General features: G+C 38.9%; 1 protein-coding gene across 3 annotated transcripts in view; it reads left to right on the top strand.

Moving 5' to 3' along the window:
- Positions 1-25,453, top strand: part of ARHGAP10 (Rho GTPase activating protein 10) — a 303,935-nt gene that overhangs the window by 94,126 nt on the left and 184,356 nt on the right. For 2 of the 3 annotated variants that reach the window (XM_081302994.1, XM_081302993.1), the window contains exons 4-7: positions 2,824-2,895; positions 13,155-13,256; positions 18,879-18,989; positions 20,997-21,101. In XM_081302994.1, coding sequence (XP_081159120.1) covers positions 2,824-2,895; positions 13,155-13,256; positions 18,879-18,989; positions 20,997-21,101 — 390 coding nt within the window. The remainder of the gene's footprint in view (positions 1-2,823; positions 2,896-13,154; positions 13,257-18,878; positions 18,990-20,996; positions 21,102-25,453) is intronic. The other variant, XM_081302995.1, reaches the window with a different exon arrangement.

Below are 25,453 nucleotides of genomic sequence, written 5' to 3'. Positions count from 1 at the left end.
GGGGGCTGGAGTTGCAGGATCCTCTTCAAGGACCCGTCTTCAGTGCTCTTTCTCCTCCTAGTCCCCACCTCTGAAAGGTTCCTTCACCTTCTGGAAGTGCCCTGGTTTGGCAGCCAAGCCTTTTACATTGGGGTTAGTGTAAATCTAAATTATAACAGTATTATGTTATCAGTTGCTCATATGTAAATCTGAGTGATTCTGGAGATCTCTGCCTTTTCCACATCCAATTCATTACTCATTACTTGGATTCTACCTGCAAATCTCTCTCAAATCTACTTTTTAAAATTTCTATTGTCCCTACATTTGAGCCATTGTAATCTCTTTCCTGTATCATTCTGGAGGCCTCCTAATGAGAATTTTCCTTCTGGTTTCTTGTACCTCTAATCCTTTTTTTTTTTTTTTTTTAAGAACAGTTTGAGTAATCTTTAAAAGATCTAATTATCATTGTGTCAATTCTATGCTTAATTGACTTCCATCTAACTCGGAACTTTACTCCTTGGGGGGCGCCGTGGTGCATGCCAGTAATCCCAGCCGCTTGGGAGGTTGAGGCAGGAGGATTACGAGTTCAAAGCCAGCCTCAGCAAAAACAAGGTGCTAAGCAACTCAGTGAGACCCTGTCACTAAATAAAACACAAAATAGGGCTGGGGTTGTGGCTCAGTATTTGATGCCCGAGTTTAATTCCCATTATCCCCCCAAAACAAACTTAAAATAGGGCTGGGGATGTGGCTCAGTGGTTAAGCATGCCTTCATTCAATTCCTGGTAACCGCTACCCCCCCCCCCCCCCCCCCACAAAAAAAAAGCCTTTTACCCAGAGCCCAGCATGCTCTGTCTGGCTGCCCACTGTTGCCTGCTCTGTGCTTTTCTCTTCATTGTTCCTTACTCGGTGGCATACTGACATTTGACATTTGCTGAAATTCCTGAACAACTTCTCACCTTAATCCTTTGCCTCTGCTGCTTTCTGGCTGGAGACAGTTTCCCTTGTTCTTTGAACCATTAATTCCTTCTCATCTTTTGGCTGTTAACTTAAATGTCACACTTTGATGAAGCTCACACTGAGCACGTTTCTCCTATGTCACCTCTAATGAAGTCCTCACAGTACCCTGTTCTTTCCCACCAGGAGGCATTAGTAGAATTTGCAGTTATATAGCTACTGAAGTGTTCATGTGTCCATTAGGTCTCCTCTACTAAAAGTTCCAAGAGGGGAGGCATCAGTATTCTTGTAGCATGATCACCTGGCACTAGATGGCTCAGCAGATATCCGTTTCCTGAGATAGTTAATTTAATTTAAACTTTTTTTTGGTATCAGGAATTGAACTCAGGGGCACTCAACCACTGAGCCACATCCCTAGCCCTATTTTCTATTTTATTTAGAGTCAGGGTCTCACTGAGTTACTTAGCGCCTCACTTTTGCGGAGGCTGCCTTTGAACTTGCAATCCTCTTGCCTCAGTTTCCCCGGAGCCACCGGGATTACAGATGTGCACCAATGCACCCCGCATCCTATCTCTTTTGAGTGGAACCCAGTAAGCCAGCCTGGGGCAGAAAGCTCAGACCATGGGCCTCTTACTGTGGTTGTAGTCACTGAGTGTTCCCTATCTTACAGTGTTACGTGTTTTTTTCCCCAAGGAGACCAGTATCTCATGCACGAGACACTGCAGAGGAACCTTTGGTTAAATTAAAAATCCTCCCTAAGGGCTGGAGATGTAAAGCTCAGTGATAGAGCTTGCTTGGCATGCATGAGGCCTTGTGTTCTATCCCCAATTCTGTGCTTTATTTTTTTTAATTATATTCCTATTCTAAGTCACTTATTTGTTTTTCTGTATTTTTGAAAAATATTTATTTTTTTGGTTGGACACAATACCTTTATTCTATTTTTATGTGGTTCTGAGGATCGAACCCAGGTGCTTGCTTGTGCTAGGCGAGTGCTCTACCGCTGAGCTACAACCCCACCCTGTTTTTCTGTATTTTTAATCTTGGGTTTTTGGGGGCTCTTGAGAAAAGAGGGATGACATATTCTTGTGTAGTATGTTAAAGATGATTCCTTCCCAACCACATTCTGGATATTCCTGGTTCCCTGGAAATAAAGGCTGATGGAGTCACTGCTCAGCCTATTTTTTTTCTCTTTAGGTGAATATTCTCTTTGGTTTGTATTTTCAGTGTTTTGTAGCATAGAACAAAAAGCCCACATCAGCCAATATAAGGAATGAATGTGGTTGTGGCTGGAGTTGGCGGGTGGCCCCTGTCCTGTGGGCCTTCCCTGATGTACATTTGCCAGCGCACCCAAATGTTTTCCTTGACTTTCCTGGGCCTCCAGCAATTCCACTGTGCTAATATGCCTTAAATCCTTACAAGGAATTCTTCAGTAATGAAGGAATTCTTCAGACTGGTTTTATTTTAGAGTAGCCACAATTCTATCCCTTTCCTTAATGTAGTCTGATTACCAATGAAGGAATGTAATTGAATTTTAAATTTCTGAGGAGGAGGAAGAAAAATATATCTCGAACAGAAATGTTCTGTTAATGGATGTGTTAGACCCTTTGTGTAAAGATGGTCCTCTGGCCACTTCATGGAGGAGCGTGGGGCTGCGTTGCATGTGGCCCTGGCCAGCTGCCCTGGTTCTTCTCCCCTGACAATATTTATGAGTTCTAGCGGTTTAGTAAGATGGGAAGTGATTTAATTCTTGGATTGGCAGGGTGAGATAAAGCAGTTAAATGTGTTGCTCATTTTATTTCTGGGTGGAGTGGAGGAGGGAAATGCAATACTAATGTTTTCCTTTTTGGAAACCTAATGCTATGCTCTTTTGTTATCCTTCTTGTTCTCTAGGCATTAAGCGTAACTGAAACCCTGATTAAACCCTTGGAAAAATTCAGAAAAGAGCAACTTGGAGCTGTAAAGGTTTGTGTCTAACTTGAGTACACTTGTAAACAGAAAATGTAGATGGCTCTGCTACTTCATTGTATACTTTGTTCACATTTGGCAGCTTCCTGGGAGATGCTGGAGCCAACCATCTGTTGTTTTTATGTTTTAAGTATGCTTTTTCCCCTTTGGGGAGATGAAATTGAAAACAAAAACACCTGGATAGGGTAATAAAACCTCTAGTAATCCTCTTTGGCTACACCTTCGCATATGGAGTTTTAAAAATATCTTTAACCAAACAACACATTACTGTGAATAGAGGGATCTTATCACTATAGGGAGTATGGTTATTTCCATGTACACCTCTATTTTAGGGAGGTTGTAGCTTTGTAATAGGGCTTAAGGGTATAGAGATTCTGCTACACCATGGTGCCATTGAAGCTAGGAAGAATATTAAATTATTTTATAACATGACATTGTTATTTTTATAATTTAACATACTTTCCTGAAATTGAATAAATTTGTTGAGCTTCTGTTACATACCAGGTTGCTGTAGTAGGGCATTTTGGATAGTGGTGTACTGGGGATTCATACATAAGTGAACTGTAATCTCTCTGCCCAAGGATCTGGGATTTAGCCAGGATTTCTGGGACTAATACAGTGACTTGCCACAGGGAGCCTGGGATATATTTAGCAACTTCTAAAGTTTGTGATCTGAGCTTTTCAGCTATCCCAGAGAAATAATTTTCACCAGTCTTTCTTGAACATTTTGTATGTACTTGAGGAGAAAAAGTGACATTAGTGTATTGTGGACCTTTTTTTTTTTATTGTTGGTCGTTCAAAACATTACATAGTTCTTAATGTATCATATTTCAGTTTGATTCAAGTGGGTTATGAACTCCCATTTTTACCCCGTATACAGATTGCTGTATCACATCAGTTACACTTCCATTGATTTACATATTGCCATTCTAGTGTCTGATGTATTCTGCTGTCTATCCTATTCTCTACTATCCCCCCTCCCTTCCCCTCCCCTCCCCATTTCTCTCTCTACCGCCTCTACTGTAAATCATTTCTTCCACTTGTATTATTCTTCTCTTACCCCTCATTTCCTCTTATATGTAATTTTGTAAAACCCTGAGGATCACCTTCCATTTCCATGCGATTTCCCTTCTCTCTCCCTTTCCCTCCCACCTCTCATCCTTGTTTAATGTTAATCTTCTTCTCAAGCTCTTCGTCCCTACCCTGTCCTTGGTTACTCCCCTTATATCAAAGCAGTCATTTGGCATTTGTTTTTTAAGGATTGGCTAGCTTCACTTAGCATAATCTGCTCTAATGCCATCCATTTCCCTCCAAATTCTATGATTTTGTCATTTTTTTAATGCAGAGTAATACTCTATTGTGTATAAATGCCACATTTTTTTTATCCATTCCTCTATTGAAGGGCATCTAGGTTGGTTCCACAATCTTGCTATTGTGAATTGTGCTGCTATGAACATCGATGTAGCAGTGTCCCTGTAGCATGCTCTTTTTAGGTCTTTAGGGAATAGACCGAGAAGGGGAATAGCTGGGTCAAATGGTAGTTCCATTCCCAGCTTTCCAAGAAATCTCCATACTGCTTTCCAAATTGGCTGCACCAATTTGCAGTCCCACCAACAATGAACAAGTGTACCCTTTTCCCCGCATGGTCTCCAGCACTTGTTGTTGTTTGACTTCATAATGGCTGCCAATCTTACTGGAGTGAGATGGTATCTTAGGGTGGTTTTGATTTGCATTTCTCTGACTGCTAGCGATGGTGAGCATTTTTTCATGTACTTATTGATTGTATGTCCTGTATTGTGGACCATTTTTGGCTTGGCCTGAAGAGAGAAAAACAATATCAGTTTTAGGTAGGGAAGGTGGTTTTTATATTTTTTTCCCCACATGTCTGGAGATGTGAGTTCTTTTTTTTTTTTCCCTCTATCTTCCTAAAAGAAACTGTTAAAATCCCTTGGTACAAATAAACAGATGCCTCAATAGCTGTAACTACACAGATGGGCCCGAAGCATTCCAGCGTTTTAGTTGCTATTTACAGAATCCATTTTCCTTTAAGTGATTAACTATTTTATAGTTTTTAATGGAGGACTATAAATCAATACTGTGTAGGTTGGGGATAGTCTGTGTGGGCACCTCCAGATCTTTTTGATGTTTGCTGAACTGCATGCATCTGGGTTGTGCCCCTGGCTTTGCAGCAGGATATTGGGGGCCTCACTTCATCTCTCTGAAAATAATTGGCTTTATCTGTAAATGGAAGGACTCTAGGGATCTGCTTTGTAATTTCATGTCTTTTTTTCCCCCCAAATAGCGTCTAAGCTATTTTGGACTTGAACATATCAGTTATTTTAACTGGTTGATTGGTACAGCATGTATGCAATGTTCATTTCTTGTGGATTAGGCAAAAATCTTATCTTGCAAATGAAAAATGAGTGTAATCTTACCAATGAATATATGTATTATATATACATACATATATAATATATATGTTTAGCTATCTACCCTCCTGGGTTTTATATGTTTCTGGCCTTCTATTGACCTTCAATAGAATCTTCTGTTGATTCTTTGCCCCACCCCGCACTTTCCAAGCTTCTGATGATACGATTGTCTAGCAAAACAACTTGCAAAATAATTTTCCCTTTTTAAAGAAGTATTATTTTAATAGTTTAGTCTATGCCTTAAGCTGTGTAGTTACCACATTCTCAAAGTCTCTTTTCTTTCCCCTTCCATTGTACTCCTGGATTCAGGTTTATGATGAATTTATTCTTCATTCTTGTTCAGGATAGTATGTGTGTTGGCTGCAAGGAGCCAGTCCTTTTGGGTCCTAGGGAGAAGCCTTTTTGAGGGGGGAGGGGAATACCAGAGATTGAAACCAGAGGCACTCAATCAACCACCAAGCCACATCCCCAGCCCTTTTTATGTTTTGAGATAGGATCTCCTTGCTAAATTTCTGAGGCTGGCTTTGAACTTATGATCCTCTTGCCTCAGCCTCCCAAGCCACTGGGATTACAGGGGTGCACCACCATACCCGACAAGAAGCCCTTTTTAACTGGCAGTTCTTCATATATCATAAAAACATTAGAGAGGTGGATTAGGCTCTACATCAATATATAAATACCTTGTCTGTTCAATAGATGGTTAAATCTTTAAAAGACTGCTAACTTTCTTCATCCTAGCCTCTGCCCTGCCTTACTGTAGTAGATATCTAATTAGTAGCTTAGCCTAAGGTTGTTCTTTGACCTCTAGAATTACCAGGATGATGTTTGAAGTTTGGATGTTTGATTTTCTGCATCCATTTCCTAATCATTCAATTCTATTCTGATAAGCACTCACTTTTATTTCTTTATTAATCTTATGTGGGACATTTTAAAGAGTTTTTTTTTTAAAAGAGCAGTTTTCATGTGGAGATTATAAAAAAAAAGTCCCTTAACTTGACCACACCGAATTTTTAGATGTCGGTGTGAACATTTTTCTCTTTTCTCCTCCTCTTTTTCCTGTATGGTAACGTCATACCCTTTGCCTTTCTATCGAAGCTCTTTTGGTTCCATGGACTCTTACTTTCTCCAATTTCCACAAGCCCAATTACATGTTTAACTGTGGTTCAAACATAGTCCAAGATGTTGGAGGTTTTTGTAAATGGGATTTGCCAAAAGCCCCAATGAGGATTCTCCACCTTTGCGTCTGTGTAGATATGCCCTCCTTGAGTCATGTCTGTCTGGTTTCGGCTCCTCTCTGTTTTGTAGGCTCTGCTGCATTTTCTTAAGTTCTTTTTGATTGTCAACCCTGGGCAGAAGTCCCTGTGCCATCACAGGACAGAAGCCTTTCTATCTGCTTCACGTCTGCCTTACCTCCTCTTCAGGCTCTTTCCCTCCCTGGAGGAGGGCGCGCTTATGCACCAGCATTCCATGGTGCTTTGGTAGCCATTGCTCATAAGATGCTGATTTTATCTGCAGGAAACTGGTATAGATACCAAACAACAAAAGAACCAAACATTGAGTAAAACCTCTGAGAAATACCAGGGCACAACTTCAGAGTTACAGTGGAAAGCAAAAGACACGAGACCCCTGGCCCAAAGACAAGGAGCTCTATTACCTTTAGCACAAAGTAAGCCACCGGAGATTCTTGTTAACATCCATTACTCTTGACCCTCGAGTCCCAGGTGGTAATACAGAGTGGTCCTGGTAGATACTACACAAACAGGGGTTTCATCTTCAGTTGAAGATCCCCAGTGGACTGCAGGCAAACTTGCCAAACTTTGTCATAACTGAAGGCATTATCTTATAATACTCTGCAGTAACTCCCCCCCCCTTTTTTTTTGTTCGAGAGGGAGATTTTAACTATCTTCTAAGGTTGTAGAATATGCAGGCGTCCTTGAAAAAATAGTCCTGAACCAAAGGCTGTCAATACCTTTGCATGGAGAAATGGAGAAACATGAGAGACTCTGGGGATTTTTCTCCCCTCAGTGTACATACCAGGTCACTATTCCTCACCCATCTGCGGCATGGTGAATCCCTCCAACCTTAACAGACACTTTGCATTTGACTTTGGACTTGGGTCTGCACTCTGCGGGGAGGTGGTATTGCATCCTACTTGGAAGAACTGTCTACAAAGTCACTATTCAGGTTCATATCTCAGTTATGATGCTTACTAGCTGCGTGTTTTGAGAAATTAATGTAACCTCTCCATGCCTCAGTTTGCTTCTCTATAAAATGGGAATATAACACCTCAAGGTTATTATAAAAACTACATGAGATTAAAACATGGAAATATCAAGTCTTCAGTAAACATTAGTTGATTAGCCAAAAAAGTGAGAGAATTAAACACTAGCGTATCGGGGCTGGGGTTGAGGCTCAGTGGTAGTGCTTGCCTAGCAAGTGTAAGGTACTGGGTTCCATCCTCAGCACCATGTAAATAAATTAATTAAAAAAAAACTAGCATATCCATCCAATCAAATAACACAAATGTGGATTTAGAGAAGCAGCAACAGCATGCAAATACCAAGTGTACCCAACTAAACTGTATTGACAATAGTCTGAAAAAGTTCTTGGAAAGGGGCAAGTATAATTTTATCTAAAAGTTTAAACAGGACTGGAAAAAAAATGTTTTCATAGTTTGACTTACCACCTCAATCCTTTACCAGACTCGCCAAATTTCTCTTGTATTTTTCCCAAGACTTAAGTCTAGTGAAATAAATGTCTAATAACTGATTTACCAATGTTCTATAAATGACCGCAAAATATGGGTAAATAACAAACCTACCTGAATAATTTGTCATAAAGTTGTTTGATAAAGCAAAAATGCTGATGTAATTGCATTTCTTTTATTTTAGTAATGAAACATACTGTTGTCTATTGTTGGCACAGTGAGAGAGGCCCTCAGACAAAATAATGAATTAAAAATACTGACTGGCCTTTAAGTAGGTAGTAACTATATGGGAATCTGTGAAATTAAAAAAAAAATGGGGGGGGGGAGGATAAAATGTGCCCTGGAAAGTGGCATTGGAGGGCTAAGCGGAGGCCCTCTGAAATGCACCCTCCACTCAGGGTTGAATACACCAAAAAGGCTTGCAGGAAGTTGCTGTTTTCCTGGTTTGAATCCTCTTTTCCATGCCTTAGCGAGCTGTGGGATTTGGGGCTGATTTGGGGCAAATTACTTAAGACCGCCAAACCTGTTTCATGATATATAAAATTAGACCAATGACATCTATCTCGGAAGGTTATTTTGATAATGCAATGAATTTGGTAATATACTTCCCATGTCTAGTATAGGTCTGATGTACATCACTGCAATTGTTCTGCTACTTTATAACTTGGTCTTTATCAGCATGCCAAACAGATCAGATTTTTGTCTACTCTCTGCATTCTGAGTTCTTCATTTAAATAAAAAGGGAGAAGGAATTGGAATCTAAAAAAGCACTTGGGTTCTTCTCCAGACTAGTCCAACAATAAACATTATTTAACATTTCTAGCTTCAATATAAGCCATTTTATTCCCTCATTCTTAAAAATGAAGGAAACTCAAAAATCATCTAGTTCCTCCTCTCAAAACAAAGCCAAAAAATTCCAGTACCATATTAAATTACTGGGCAATTCATGGTTCTCTTCAGACTTTGATGAATGATTTGTGTTCTTGATCCATTTTTCCACAGAGGTAGTACCACGTGCTTTTTGCTAACCGTTGGATGCTTTGTTTAGTTAAGAATGTTAATTTCTTGGCAGGCATTTTGGTTGCAGTTTTCCCCCACCTTGTTTGGTAGCTTTGATACCACTGGCTCAGTCCTGCTTCCTCACATGTTGAAGTTTGACATTAGGGAAGTGCAGGAGGCAAGCATATAAAGCAGGGTTTATTTACAAAAGGGTAATGTAGGCTTCTCCTGGGAGGAAGAAGGGGGCCATAGCTGGTATCCTGATATCCCAAGAGGTGAGCACATTCTACCTTTTTTGTATGTCTTAGGCTTCCTTTGTTCTCCTGCTTTCTTGCCCTTATAAGAGAGCTCTTTCCTGCTTATATGACTAGGCCCTCTTGGTGGGAAACAGGTGGGCTGGAGGGGCCAAGGTGGAGTGATCCTGGCAGGAAGCGGGCATAATTAACAACTCCCTGTAGGGAGCGACAATCCCTGGAACAGGTTACTTTAGCAACACGTTGGGGCAGGGGTGGATTTTCTTGTTAAGAGTAGAGGAAGGGCTCTGAAGGCATTAGTGTTTTAATTCCTCTTTCACTTCCTAGCCAAATTTTCCTCCTTGATCTGACCTGATTTATCTACCTATACTGACTGCCTGTGTCAATTCTGGCTTCAGTTTGATGATGATGATTTTTGTGATATCTAGAAGTTCTTTTTCTTGGATGGGGGGGTGGTACTAGGGATTGAACTCGGGGGCACTCAACCACTGAGCCACATACCCAGCCATATTTTGTATTTCATTTAGAGACAGGGTCTCACTGAGTTGCTTAGTGCCTCCCTGTTGTTGAGGCTGGCTTTGAATCTGTGATTCTCCTGCCTCAGCCTTCCGAGCCACTTGGATTACAGGCATGCGCCACCGCACCTGGCTGTGATATCTACAAATTCTTACAGCTTCTTTTATTTCTTTTTTGCCCAGAGGGTCCTGGTATTACTTGCTGATCTAATGAAAACTTTTGTTTGTATTATGGCTTCATTTTTTACTTGTGACTCTCTCTAAATCCATCTGGAATTAATTTTGATATGAGGTGGGATTCTCTATTTCCCAGTAGTTAAGCAATTATTTGAGCACCGTTCATTAATAATCTTTATTTTAAACCCAGTGATTGCTGATGGCATCTTTATATATTTTATTTCCAATGATGTTTGAAAGATCTGATTATTTGAATTGTGCTTCTTGGGTTCATAAACTCCCTCTGCCATTCATGCATAATAGGTCTTATTCTACCAGTTACTCTGGTAGTATTTCATTTTTTTTAACACATGCAATATTACAATTGATTATTCACTAATTTCCTATGAGTCATATTTAGTCTGTAAACAAAACCTTACTCATTAAATTTTTGCAAAACTTTGTTGCCACCCTTATAAACCATTATCTTTTTCAGCTTTGTTTCTGGAAAATTTGGAGGTGGCCTGTGTGGTGGCTGTTATGGGAGCCTTCCCTCTGGAGCAGATCTTGGCTTCCATTGCCCTACTTTTTCCTAGTGTTTCTTTTCTAGTCGATTTCATGTCTTATATGATTGCCTGGCCCAGACTCGCTTGAGTTTGTGATGTTTGTTTTATAAGAAATATTTTCACATTGTGATTAATTTTATCCTCTTTGGAACTTATTGAATTAGGCTTATCAACTTATCTATTTCTTTTGAAGAATTAATATATTTATATCTATTATAATTCAGTATTGAAAAGAAAATACTCCATTCTTTATTGAATGCTGCAAACTACAGCTTCCTTTAAATTTATGATTGTAGCACAAGAAATCAGGTGATCATAATGAAAATAATTCTTTGTAATCATATTCAGAACACATGCAGGAAGAAATAATTCTCAACCTCTTGAGATTTTAAAGCAAAACACAGCAGCATTTGTATAAGACTGTAGCATGTATGAACACATGTATTTCTATTGTAATTGATGGGTGTAATGTTTCTTGGCTAAATTCTTTATTTAGGAAGCTTGTTATCACTATTTTCTTTTCATTCCCAACTTTACCCAGGACTTAATTTACATGACCAGCTATTGCTGCATGTGCTGGGTGTTTTGGGCTAATTCCAATTTTACCTCCTTCCTTTGTCCCTTGCTGTGATGCAGATTGAATCAGATAAGAGAGTGAAAATGTTTTCTGTATTCCTGGTAAATACGAATGTGTAAAGGATTTGAATCTTTCTTACTATGATGGATGTTTTGTAGTACTTTTGTGATTAAAAAAAAAAAAAAAAAGCAGAAGTGTGACTCTCATTTCTCTTTTCTTAAACCCAAGAAGCTGATGCTTGGAGAATGCTGTGATCCTAGTGCAAGGTCACAGCAAAAAGTGGCCAGATCTCGGCACCGAGACTTCATCTACTCTTCACACTCTCAGCTTTTAAGCTAGTGGAGATTTTGAGGTAGCACGCATTTGTAAGAATTTATTTTCTGTTGATGAAGAGCATAATGACAAGCAGAGAAGAGACTGACTGTAACATATTGATACTTGAGACGTAAAATAAAAAGTTGTAAATTAAAAAAAGAACAACTAGGGCATAAAGAAGAATGCAGGTCTGTGTTTCAACAAGTGTGACACACATGAGAGGTTACAACTGCTTATTTCTTGGGTTTCTCTCTCTCATAGATGGACCATGGGATCACCAGGAATGAGTCAGTAGAAAATACTCCTTGATCTTTTGAGAAAAAAACTTAGGTTCTGTGCTGTCAGATGAGCTGTTAGTTTTTTTTTTTTTGTTTTTGTTTTGGGTGCAAGTTGATAATTGGACTTGGATTAGAAATGGGAAGAAACTCCCATTCCTGAGACTCTTCTCCGTTAATGCTGGCATTAATTTAGGGCCTTTAGAAGACTTGGTGAGGATATACTGTGGGAGGTTTGAAAAACAACTTTGTGGTCCCATGTAGTGGGGCGAGATAAATGCAAAGAAGTAGAATTCACAGTATTTACGAGGGAAATCTCATACCAGATATAGACAGACTAGTTCACTGTTTATTTAAGAAAAGAGAAGTTGGAAAACGGACAGGAATGTATCTTCCCAGGAAGTCGTGGAGAGTTTGAAGTTGATGAACACATTTATTTTTTGGGGGGGAAGCATGGAAACTCTGGTTGAACCTGGAGGCATTCTGTCACTAGCCTATACTCCCAGTCCTTTTTATTTTGTATTTTGAGACAGGGTCTTGCTAAATTGCTGAGGTCTCATTAAGTTGCTGAGGCTGGCCTTGAACTTGTGATCTTTCTGCCTCAGCCCACTGAGCTACTGGGATTATAGGCCTGTGCTTTAGTGCCCAACTTGATAGACACATTTTGCTATCATGAGGATGTTATGTGTACTCATTGATGCTCAAAGTGTTGATTAAACACCTCCCAAGTTGGCCAGCAGCTTAAGAGGGGGCATAGTTTGTCTTTTCTGCACTTAAAATTTTGCTTGTTTTCTCAAAAAGCTTCTATAGCAAAAGAAAAGCAAATACAGGTTCCTGAGAAATGTTTGTAATATTAACCAAATTAGCTCAGCACTAGTATGTCAATATTATTTTAGGCTCTTTTGATCTATTGATATATATTCTAGGCAGTGTTAAGAAATCACTGGTAAGGTATGGGAATATGAACAACATTTCTGACCAGAGGATCTTATTGTTATATCAGCCATTGAGGAAAGATGATCTTTCCTTGGATGTTTTTTTTCCCAATAGTGATCATTGTGATTTTTTTTAAAAAATTTCTAGAGCCAAACTATTACATTTGAAATGAATTCCTTTTCTAAGCCAAAATTGACCAAGTTTTTTTTTTAAGACTATATGTTGTTGTTCTTATGTATTCTTGTGTTTTCTTTTTGTGAGGGATGAGTGACTGCATTAATTCTTAATATAGTGGTAAGTGAAGAGTTGAAAAATAGCATAGGCTTCAAAAAAATCAAGTGCATCTCTGATCCTAATGCTGACTTGATTTGTAAGCCGTGGCTTGGGTGCTGCAGATGTTTTTTGAATTGCTCCATGTTCCCTGGGACTTTGTTTTATTTTCATATTTTGAGCATCCTAGTGGATTCATGATGTGTATGAATTTTTTTTCTGTTTAATCATAATTGTCTTTTTTTTCTGATTTGTAGGAAGAAAAAAAGAAGTTCGACAAAGAAACAGAAAAGAATTATAGCCTAATTGATAAACATTTGAATCTGTCAGCCAAAAAGAAAGACTCACATTTACAAGAGGTATTCTTTTTTTTCCTGTTACTTTGCAGAATTAAAAAAGTGCACATATTTTTAAATGAGCTTTACTTTTGAAAACTTCATCTGGGGGGGGGACGGGTTTGCAACAAATTAAGAAGAAATGGTACTTGTGAAACAAGACACAAAATGATGAATATATCTTACTATGATTGAGTAACCGTGGATTCATAGTAGTAAAAATTTTGGGTTTTGTTTTTTCATAGGAGCAATAATTTTAACCAGCCTTACTGTAGAACAGATACATTATGTGCAGGGATGGATCTATTAATTGGCTTTCAAGATTTCTTGAATAAATGGATTGAATTTAATAGGCTCATATATAATTTTGCTTTTATATGAAGGTAGTATTAATCTGATTTAATGCCAGGGATTCAGAAGGTTCGGCTTGGTTGAAAGAAATCATCCTTTTTACTTGTGTTAATGTACCTTTTTTGGGAGGAAGTAGCTTTATGCAAGGAGAAAGGAATTCACATCTCTCATTTTTTTCTCATTGTTTCTAAATTCCCTGCTGTTTGTTTTCCTCACTCAAGGCTTGACTAGAACATAACGTGTTGTTCATAATGCAGAATGTACACTTTTTTAGGAAAATGTTTGCAGTTTTACATCCCTACTTGTTTCACATAGTAAGACTTCTCCTTTTCTTGTTTGGGTTTACACATGTAAGGAATCTGGGTAGAATGTGCCATTGTAACATGTACCTAGTGAAATTTTATCCAAATAACACTAATAGCATTGATTCTAGGGTGTATTTGAATTTCAGATAGTTGGTTGCAAACAATATGTATATGGGCACACATGTGGTTGATTGGATATTATCCCCATGTGACATTTTCTTTTGTATCTCTAATACCTTTGACATTTGGATGGCGCAGATCAGTTTATGAAACAGAAAGGAGCTTTTATACCACTTAATCCTCCCTACAATATCTCAGGTATGGCTCCATTCTCTACTTGTTCCACTTTGTAGGAAACCACACAGTTACACATGCTCCCATCTCTAGCCCTCGGTCGATTTTGCAATGACAGCTGTTGCATTTATAGACATGCTGTTAACAGTTTTAACCTTTATTCTTCATTATCTCTATTTCCAAGTATCTGGAAGAGAATTTTTATGCCCCAGGTAAATTTCCATCTCCACTTTCTAATTAGGTATCCAGTTCCAAATGTTGCCCATGAAGAATCATGAGAGTCATTCTGGACCCTTTGTCTCACTGCCTACATCCAGTTTGTCAGCTTGTGCCATCTTTAGCGCCAGAACATACAGTATGGCCACTTCTCAGGACCCCCTCTTCTGCAAACCCTCCTGACAGCTACCTGTAGTGGCGCCAGGCCATTCCCTGGGGCCAAGCAAATTCCTTGCTCAGGAACTTTATATTTGGTCTTCCTTTTGCCTCATGATTTTAATTTTTTTGCTGGAAATTGAATCCAGGGCCCCATGCATTCTACCCTCAGAAGGGGCACACTGAACTCCACCCTGGACCCCTGCCCAGGATATTTTCAAACGAGATCCACGCGCTTCAATTCTTCAACTACTCTTCCAAATGCTGTATTCACAGATTACCTTATTAGGAAATCTGTTCCTGCCTATCCTACTCAGAATGTTTCCCTTACTCTGCCTTTTCCCCTCCATATTCTTTTTCTTTTTTCCTTTTTGGTGCTCGGGATTGAACAGATGGGAGCTTAACCATCGAGTCTCATCTTCAGTCCTTTGTAATTTTTAAATTTTAAGACGGGGTCTTGCTAAGTTTAGGGCTTCACTAAATTGCTGAGGCTGGCTTTGAACTCATGATCTTCCTGCCTCAGCCTCCTGAGCCACTGGGATTACAGGCGCACACCTCTGCATATTCTTAGAGCTGTTTTACCTATTATGTGCTTGTCACATGGCTTCTTCCAAGGAGTGTAAGTTCCTTGATGTCAACAAAATAGTTTTATGTAGCACAAAACCTCTGTGCCTAGAAAAGTGTCTGTCAGAGAGTAGGGATTTCTATGTATTTATGGCAAGAAAAGTGTGAAGATGTGTGTCCGCTGAGCTAGGGCTTTGGCAATTTTCATCAATCCCAATTTCATCAGTCACTAAGTTCCAGATCAGATATTTGAAGAGACTCTGAAGGTGAAGAATTTTAGTTTCATGTCAGTTACGTGTACTTTCCTATCTTGTTCTGTTATTTACTAACTTACAGACTTCCACTTGAAACATCCTTCTCTTGAAAGTCAGGAGGTTTTTTATTTTTATTTATTTTTTACAGGTTTCGTTTTTCCTATTTTTTTTATTGGTTGTTCAAAACATTACAAAGCTCTTGACATCATATTTCATACATTAGATTCAAGTGGGTTATGAACTCCGATTTTTACCCCAAATACAGATTGCAGAATCACATCGGTTACACATCCACATTTTTACATAATGCCATATTAGAAGTTTTTTAAAGGGAACAAAGTTCGGTTTGAATTTTCATTACTTTTGCCTGCAGCCAAGGTGTTGCTGATCCTCAGTGACTCCAGGTGCTTAAGAGATTAACTGCTGAGAATTGTATTGAACAAAGGCATAGAAACGTGGTGGCTAATTTACTGTATCCTCTTGTTTCAAATGAGAGTAATAACAAAAAATTGTAGTATACAGAAAGCTGGCTATTTTGGTAATTCTCTTGAATCTGCTGCTTTGGCTTGTGTTTACCTTCTTAGGCAACAGAGCTTCTACCTCCATCAATATCCCTAAATTCTAATTTCTATACTGTAACAAGTGTTAGTTATGTGACAAAATATTTCTTTTGATTTTGAAGTTTCTCTTTACCTATCAACAAAATAACATTTCAACATAAATATCACTAGAGAAGTAGCTCCTTTGAATAACTTCATATGTGACTGATCTATCTTATATATTCTGATAGTATAAATGTCCACAATTCAGATAATCAAATAGAAATTGTGTATTGTGTATTAACAACTAGTGACTTTTGCTAAGTGTAGTATATTACTCACTTTTTTGTTGCTATAAATATTGCTTGAGCTGGCTTCTTTATTTGCTTATAGTTCTGGAGGTTCAAGAGCATGGTGTGGACATCTGCTTGGCTCTTCACAGGGCCTCAAGTTCGATGGCATCACAGAGTGGGGGTGTGTGTGGAAGACAGATTCAGAGGAGATGCCAGGCTCCCTTATAACCTAGTCTCCCAGGAGCTAATTCAGTCCCAGGAGACCTGCATTAATTCCCTTCAAGCATAGTGCTTCCGTGACCCGATTTCCATTCACTGGGCCTCACCTCTTAAAGACTTTATCACCTCAGTATGGACACCCTAGAGGCCACCTTCTAGCAAACCTTTGGGGGACACATTAAAATCATACCATGTAGTAAGTAGACTTGGTCAGGGTAAAGTAAATCATTCTGTGCCCCTAGTAGGACTTGGACATCTCTGGCAGTATTGTAAGTCACGAGCTGTCTGTGATCCCAGGGATTCTGGTGATATAATTGTGAAGCACATGGCACAACAGTTTTGGATATTCAGAATATTAAACAGGTGGTAATAAAAGTTGACCAGAAATGTGAGGGTAATTATAGTAGCAACTACAGCTACAAGAGAGAATCAGCTCAGACCGAACCAGTCATTTTGGCTCTGGTGTAATAATGAAGCAACCACCCTTATCTCCTCATGTCTTCATTTTGTTAAAGACTCAAGAATTAGTGTTTTTGCTGGGAGTTATAGCTATTTATTGCTGATGGCTCACCAATCAAAATCTGATGATCAGGGGCATACAAATAGGACTTTGAGATAGAAACTCTTGTTTTAGTTTAGTAACAGTTATTGCATTGAAACACCATTTTAATAAAGCATTTGATGAAAAATTTAAGTATTCGACAAATACTTTTATTTTCAAAAGCTTATCCAACTGTCATTGCAAAATACAATAAAATTCATGATTTTCACCATTTTCAAGTGTGCAGTTCAGTGGCATTACATTCCTTCATGTTACATAATTACCACCTGTATCTCCCCAGCTTTTTTCTTTTAATCTTCCACAGATGAAACTTGGTACCCATTAAACACAGCCCGCTTCTCCTGCCTTGACAACAAATCATCTTTTATTTATTTTTGTGGAACTGGGAATTGAACCCAGGGATGCTCTATTGCTGACCTATATCCCTAGCCTTTCTTATTTTGAGTCATGGTCTCTAAATCACCCAAGCTGGCCTTCAGCTGGTGATCCTCCTGCCTTAGCCTCTGGAGCTGCTGCAATTACAGGCGTGCACCACTATGCTTGGCAAACCATTCTATTTTGTCTTTGTGAATTGCACTTTCTTGGGTGTATCATATATTTGAAATCCTACAGTATTTGTTTTTTTTTTTTGTGTGAATTATTTTGCTTGCATAGTATCTTTAGGCTTATCCATGTTGTATCATGTGTCAGAATTTCAGGCTGTTGAATATCTATTCATTCATCTGTCCATGGACGGCTTCTACCTTTTGTTTAGGGTAAAGAATGCTGCTATGAATGGTGTACAAGTGTCTGAGTTCCTGCTTTCAGTTCTTTTAGGTGTATACCTTAAAGTGGAATTGCTGCATCCCATGGTAATTCTATTTTTAATTTTTTGAGGTGCTTTTGGGATGTTTTCTACAGTGGCTGCATCGTTTTTTATTCCTACCAGTGATGAGCAAGAGTTTGTTACTCCATATCTTCCCTACCTCACCTCACTTCTTTTCTCCATGTCATAATAGCTGTCCTGATGGATGTGAGGAGGTCTTTCATTATACTTCCCTGATGATTATTTGAGCCTCTTTTCCTATGCTTATTAGCCATTTTTAAAATATTTTTTTTCTGGAGAAATGTCTAGATTAATACTTTCGAAAATCAAGTTAGCAAGTTAGGAGAAATACTGCACAGTGCCTTGTGAGAGTGGTTTCTGGGATGAGAATTCCTTTCCTGTTGGTCTCTGTGGAACTGTACTCTTCTCTCAGTTCAGTAATTCGAGATAAGCTGGAATAGTCTCCTGACCAGCTGGACTCACAGGGTGATCCGACATGGTGAGGGCTTAGGAGCATGAGCACCCCTAGATGGGCTTCCGACCCTGACCTGCCTTCCAGAGCCAGTTTCTCAGATGTGTCACGGCTGCCAATTCCTCACCTGCTGCTCTCAATCACCTAGTACTGAAGTGACTGGAATTTTCCCAGCCTCCTCTCTCAGGCCAACCTCATTCTTGGAAGATTTGTTCATGGAAATAATGTTGATGTGATTTTTTGAGTTGGTGGCAGTTCTGGTTGGGAACGAGCGTTTGAAGAAAGCCTAACTGTTGGGCCTCTAGTCCTTGGGGGTCAGCTAGCTATAGCCTACAGGGTAGGGGTGGGGGTGGGGAGACTTTTTCTGAAGAGTTTGAGGGTTACTATTTTAGACTCTTGAGGACCTTGAGGTCTCTGCTGTAGCTGCTCAATGCTATGATTGTGGCAGGAGAGTAGCTTCAGACTTCACGTTAAACAGTCCTGTGTTCAGATACAACTTTATTTACAAAAACAGGCAGCATGCCATATCTGGCCTGTGGACTGACGTTTGCCAACTTCTGGTATAGTGTTTCCTTCTCTCTCTCCAGTTTGACTAACCTCAATTACTTTAACACAGGCAGATCTCCAAGTGGAGCAAAACCGGCAGCACTTTTATGAACTGTCTCTTGAATATGTGTGTAAGCTTCAGGAAATCCAAGAAAGAAAGAAGTTTGAGTTTGTGGAGCCTGTGAGTATTAGAGCAAGTTGTTTGCTATTTTGGTGATACATTTTGGTAATATAATAGTCATATTTTCTCTTAGATCTAACATGGTTCCTAGAGGCTATAGTGTGTAAACATGAAGGCAGACATTATACATAGAAGGATGGACACACTCACAAAGTCAGGGAATCGCCTCTAAATCAGTGGTCCTCAGCCTCTTTTGTACAGCAACACACAATGAATATTTCTGTTGGCACATGATCTCAAGAAGTTTAGTCATGGGCAATTTTGGCCATTTTCCTTAGAGCTTCACTCTTTAAAAAAATCCCTCTGCAAGAATTAATATCAAAATGTGTGTGAAAGTGGCATTTTGTAGGATCATCTTTACTCAAGATCATTTTTAAAGTAACGTTACCCATCCAAACTCTGTCCATTTAACAATTGACCAGTTATTTTTTTTATCACGGTTTCTAACGACTCCTCACCATGGTTAAAGCAACCTGTGTTGAGGAACATTTGAAATTTTGTGAGTGAATCTAGCATTTCTTTTTGTGGGGAGTACCAGAGATTGAACCTGGGGGCAATCCACCACTGAGCCACATCCCCAGCCCTATTTTATATATATATTTAGAGACGAGGCCTCACTGAGTTGCTTAGGGCCTCACTGTTGCTGAGGCTGGAGCTTGGAACTCACAATCCTCCTGCCTCAGCCTCTGGAGCTGCTGGGATTACAGGTTGAGTCATTGCACCCAGGGAGTGAATCTAGCGTTTTGTTTCAAGAAACACTTGATTTTTTTGTTATCACAAAAATGTTTTTCTAATAGCTTTAGTTATTTTTATGTTCAAATACATGTATATAAATATATGCTTCTTAATTAAAATGTCAAGGATATTTCATACTGAGAGTTTTAGCAAAAACAAACTGAGAAACATTGGAAGTCATTTTCAATATTTTAATTGTAATGGTCTTTTTGTATTACACAACTTTGAGTTCCAGTTTAATACTATTACAGTTTACCCGATACATTCATGGTTTTGAGAAACAAAAGAACTATTAAGTACTGATTGATTAAAAACTTGTTGGAATAATAAAAATAACCTAAATTAAACAACTAGAGAAAAATTAAACCTCATTAAAGCTTTCCTTTTATATGAAATAATAATGGCCTACATTTATTGGGCACTTACAGTGCTCACTCTTACTTCAAGTCATTGTTCTAAGTACTGTACTGTCTTCACTTCATGCAGTAACTCCAAGATATTTTTGTTATCCCTCTTAACAAATAAGGAAATTGAAGCAGAGAAAGTTTCAGTAATTTGCCCATGGTCATTATAACAAGGGATTGCTTAGGGATCAACTGTGGATGGCCATTTGATGTTAAAGCCCAAAATTTCTCTTCTAATCTAACTGTTTGGAAGAAAATTAATCTCAGAATTTCTTTCACTCTCCCCCCAAATCTCCTCTTCTCCCTTTCGATGCATTTTGACGTGGGGCAGAAGCAGCTGCCCTTTAATTAAGAGGGGCAGGTTAGGAGTTGGTAGAAAATGTTAGGGCTTAATTACTGCCCTGCTACTGCCCTGCTTCTGCCCTGGGCAAGTCACTGAATATCCCTGTCAACAAAACTGGGGTTGCAGTGCCTGGGATGGATGCCAGTAGAGACTGGAGCTCTGCTCTCTGATTCCATGATTTTACTCTTATGGATGAGTTGAACTACAGGGTTAAGGTTTCAATTACAAGTGAATATTGGGATTCTCTTGATGGATGAGGATAAGTGGATGACTTAGAATTCTATGAAGCTTGCTGTAAAAAATAGTCTTGGGGCACTGAGATTTAAGAAAATGTTTCCTCTTTATAGAAATAAAGACCAATTAATAACATGCACTTCGATGTCTTTGACTTCTCCTGACTTCCTTAGAATAACATCAGTGGGGTGCAGTGAGAGGAGAGGGAAGCACTTGACAGTGTATGTGATTCTTCAGTGTATGTGAGGGATTTTCCCCCCTGCTAATGTCCCCTTTTCTCCTTTGTCTTAGATGCTGTCATTTTTTCAGGGAATGTTTACTTTCTATCATCAGGGCCATGAACTTGCCAAAGACTTCAATCACTACAAAATGGAACTACAGATCAACATTCAGAATGTAAGGAAACAAAACTTTCTGGTGTAAGAAAGTGTATTTTTTCATGTGTTTCGTATGGGAAAAGTCTTATTAAACTAAGATCAGGCTGCTTGGTGGGGACTGAGAAAGTGGGGGTCTGATGCCACCTAGTGGTCAGCTTTTCAAGTAACTAACCGCTCTTCAGTTAATTGAGCCTCAGGAAATTCTGCCACCTGGTGGTTCTTCCTGAACTTTCTGGAACAGTTTTAAAAATGAGTTTTGTTATGTTAACTGAGTCACTGTGCATGAAACTGCTAACAGACCCTGCCACTTTAGTTAAAGGCTTTAAAATGATAATGAATTTCTTCTCTGTTAACCAAACTTCATGACTTTATTCTTAGACAGGTTTAGGTTTCCAGTGGAAGTTCTTCCCTACATTTTAGGTATGTTCACTAGTGTGCAGTTGTACACAATTGCTATCAGTCTGCATTGTTTTTCTGTGGAAATCGGATGCTTTTTGGCAGATCTTGAATAAGGCAATTTTAGAGAATGTATTTACTAAACAGTATAGTGTATATGATTTTAAGTGGCAGAAGTTTTTTTTTCTCTCCACATTTTAGTTGATCCTAGATGTGTCCTCATGGAAAAGCTAGTAAGGGTATGTTTAGCAAATATTGAAGCCTTGTTAGAGATTTAGTGTTATACAGCTTTGGGCCAAACTCATAGCATACACTGAAAGATATAAAATAGATGGACAGTCAGTTTTGAGGCATTAACTGCTTGTGCTTTTATTTATTGCACGATTAGAAATTGAGAATAAAGCCTTCCCCCCATTTTTTATACAGTTCTCCATATTTGGCAATATAGATGATAAAATCTTATTTTTATAATTGATATGTCAGTTTTGTTACTGAGCAGCACCAATACCACCCCAGGGAATGGGGTAGGTTATAATCTTTGCTGCTCCAGAAATATTCGGAGTCCATTTGGTAGAACGATAGGTTTTATTTAAAGCCAGCTTTGAAGGAAGATCTATTTCAAAGGTTTCTTCTTGGAAATCTCTGCAGGTGAAATAAGCTTTTTAAACAAGAGACAACAGAGAGAACTTACAATGTGTAGATTTAGTTAGCCTGTCTTAGGCCTGTGGAGGAGGCTGTCTCCCTTTGTAGCTTTCTTGGGGCCTGTGGGGCCACTGAAGAGTGGCAGGGGCAGCTCCTCAGCTTCTGGTCTCTGCAGGAGCAACTTGCTCTTTATTTCAGTGGAGGACCCCCAAATTAAGTTTGGTTTTAGTTTCCATTCATAGATTGTTTGGCCATTTAGCTGGGTCAAAATTATTAGAATCCTTGTAGATATTTTCCTGCTGCCGTGATCCCAAGATCAGTGAAAAGAATTATAAAATATGGATAGTACTATAATGTAACAATTTAAAAATATAATTCCAAATCTATATAGATTAGTTATACTCACCTCAAAATCATTCTGTAACATGTTTAGTCTAAAGAATAGTAAACTGCAGAACACAGTTTTATAAAGATGTTAGTTTAAAATATTAGATTATTACCATTATTTTTAAAGTCAGAATATAAATGCATCTTGTTTTTACATTTAATTTATTCTCTTTAGATATACACGACAGAGTGTACTTTGACATACTATACATACATGGAGTACAACTTCCCATTAGAAGATTAAATTATGATTCTGATATCATACCCCCTCCCTGCTCCACCTTCCACCAACTGGGGATGTAACTTGTTGAAATTGGCTTTTCCATCTGGGCCTCATCTGTCAAGTTCAGGGCTGACCTGGAGGAGAACTTTCAGACAGGACCGGATATAGAATTTGTGGGGCACATGTAAAGTGAAAAAAAATTGAGCTCCTTATTAAAAAAGGATGAAGAAGTTTCAAGACAGAGACAGCAAAACATTAAGCCTGGCATGAGACTTTCTGACCACAGCCCTGTGTGGCTGTACAACCTACCTCCCTGGGAAGCCAGCTCTGCTCCAAGCTCTGAGGTGACATGTTAGGGACATATCAGCCTCCGGGGGCCTTCAGTGAAGCTATCTTGCTTATGCATGAAAGTATGTTCGTAATGTATCTATAGGGAATAGGGGATCTAGTTACTTTACACGCACCAGAATAATTTGAGAGAGATTAGATATGTCTATGGGATTGAACCATACTCTGTCATGAGAACGTATAAACAACACTTGAAGTCCTGCTATCATTTGAAATATTTCAGAAAATGACCTGGTTAATATCCTTTATATATAAGACCTTACACCTTTGGCAATTACGTTCATTTTCTGTAGAGAAATGGGCAGACAACAATTTACTGAAAAATAAAGTACAAAAACTAAAACACAAAAACCTTTTAAAAAAAGTTTAAATGTATGAATTGTCATCAGTGAACTTCCTAAATCCTTACTCTGTTGTCTAAATACTCCTCTCTCGGTTTTATTCTGGATGTTTCTGAGGTGACTCGTGTAGTTCTCTCATGTAGAAGCTATTCTTTCTCTCGAACTTGCCTTCAGTATTGGGAATTTCTGATCTAGGGGTCTTTCTCCTTCCCTCCCTCTCTGTCTTGCTGGGGTTGAATCCAGGTCCTGTGCATGTTAAGCACTGGCTCTACCACTGAGCTACACCCAGTCCTAGGAAGTAGGCTTTAAATTTTTTTCTTCTATTTAAGAGACAGAGTTTTGCCAAATCTCCCAGGCTGACTGGGAACTCCTGGGCTCAAGTGATTCTCCTGCCTCAGCCTCCTGAGTGGTTGGGGCGGTAGGTACACACCACCACTGCCCCTGGCTCTTCAGTTTTCCTCTTAGCTAATTCTCTTCCCTTTAGAAATCCCTCATCTTTGAAACGTGTCATTCATTCTGTGCTATCTGTTCCACCTTAATGGTGTTATCATTTACTTCTTGGCTCTTCATCTTTTTCCTTGATGATATCAGCTTTTTGTATAATAAAGAGAAAATGCTGGTTATATAAAACTACATGTTACTGGAAGAAAATCCTTTGTGTGTGTGTGTGTGTGTGTGTGTGTGTGTGTGTGTGTGTGTGTTTAATGTGACAATGAAATACCCTGAAATTTTAAAAGTAAATATTACAATTAACTATGTTTTAACTTGGGTACTTTTAGTCAGTGTTTTGTTATTCTAGTAAATTAAGTAGCAAAACCTACTGTATGATCAGAAAAAAGCTGAACTTTATTTTTTTAAGGGGAAAATACATTGTTCTTACTTTTATCTGGTTACACCTTTTTCTACTCAAAGATGGTTAGACTTTTTTGAGGGACTCTGTCTTCATCCATTTTCTGTAATCTTGAGTAATAAATGGAAAGCAAGAAAGTAGCAAGATGGCTTTTAGAAAATAGATTTCAGAAGAAGGGAAATTGCAACCAAATTAAAGGATATTTTATAAAAGTAACTGAACTTTTGTGATTCTTATTCCCAGAAGACTATGGGGTAAGGAAGACTAGAATTCTTCTTTGAAAGGAATAACAGAAATTTTAGGATTCACTGAAAATCTCTAAAAGTCTAACAGATACAAAGAATGGCTAAGTAGTGTCTAACAGTATGAGAAAATATTTTCCTTTGTTAGAAAATCAATATTGATCCCCTCCATGGCTTAATTATAATAAAACAATAGTAAAATAGTACTGCCTAAATGAATTTTGTTACTGTGTGCTGATGATTGCCCTAAGTGACTTAATTTGAACTATGCACATTTACTCTTCATAAAAGCAGATGTTGTAGATTTTTCTTTTATTCTAATTTGAAGGATAAAGAAAAGGAGTCAAAGGCGAAATCCCTTCTCAAACTATCCTGCCCACTGGACAGGGCGAGCACTGGACTTGAGCGCACTTGTGCTGGGTCCCCAGTTTCAGGCTCAGCCTTGTGCAAGAAGATGGGTCGGACCTGGTGTATCCGGGATCAGTAAAGACGGGATTTGAGAAACAACTTTCTGGTTCCGCTGGAGCTTAACAGCCTATGTGTAACACAGGACTCCCATTTATCAGAACTCAGATTTAGGCACTACTAGTACTCTCACTTCCACTTCTCACTGATCCTAATCAGAGCCTGTCTGGTTTTCTGTGTAAGGTGTCTTAGGGTCTTTAGACCCAATGGGCTGTTTGCCCAGGATTTGCCATTCCACTGCTGTCCCCTGTCTCCTCCCTATGCATAAAGCACTTGCAGGGATGATGTGGAACTTGAGTATGTGTGTGTGTTTGGGAAGGTCACTTGAGTAGGGCTTTGTAGGGCTGCTCCTGGTGTGGAACGGGTTTCATGAAATCCTCTTCATGTTTTGAATTACAATCTGCCATCTTTTGCCCCATGAATGAAGTCATGGGGCCAGGAAGGGAAGGCTTCATGAAAAATGGCAATCTGTACATG

Source organism: Spermophilus citellus (genome assembly GCF_964194105.1).
Source record: "Spermophilus citellus genome assembly, chromosome: 8".
Classification (NCBI taxonomy): Eukaryota; Metazoa; Chordata; class Mammalia; order Rodentia; family Sciuridae; genus Spermophilus; species Spermophilus citellus.
This window is presented reverse-complemented; position numbering and strand designations above follow the sequence as displayed.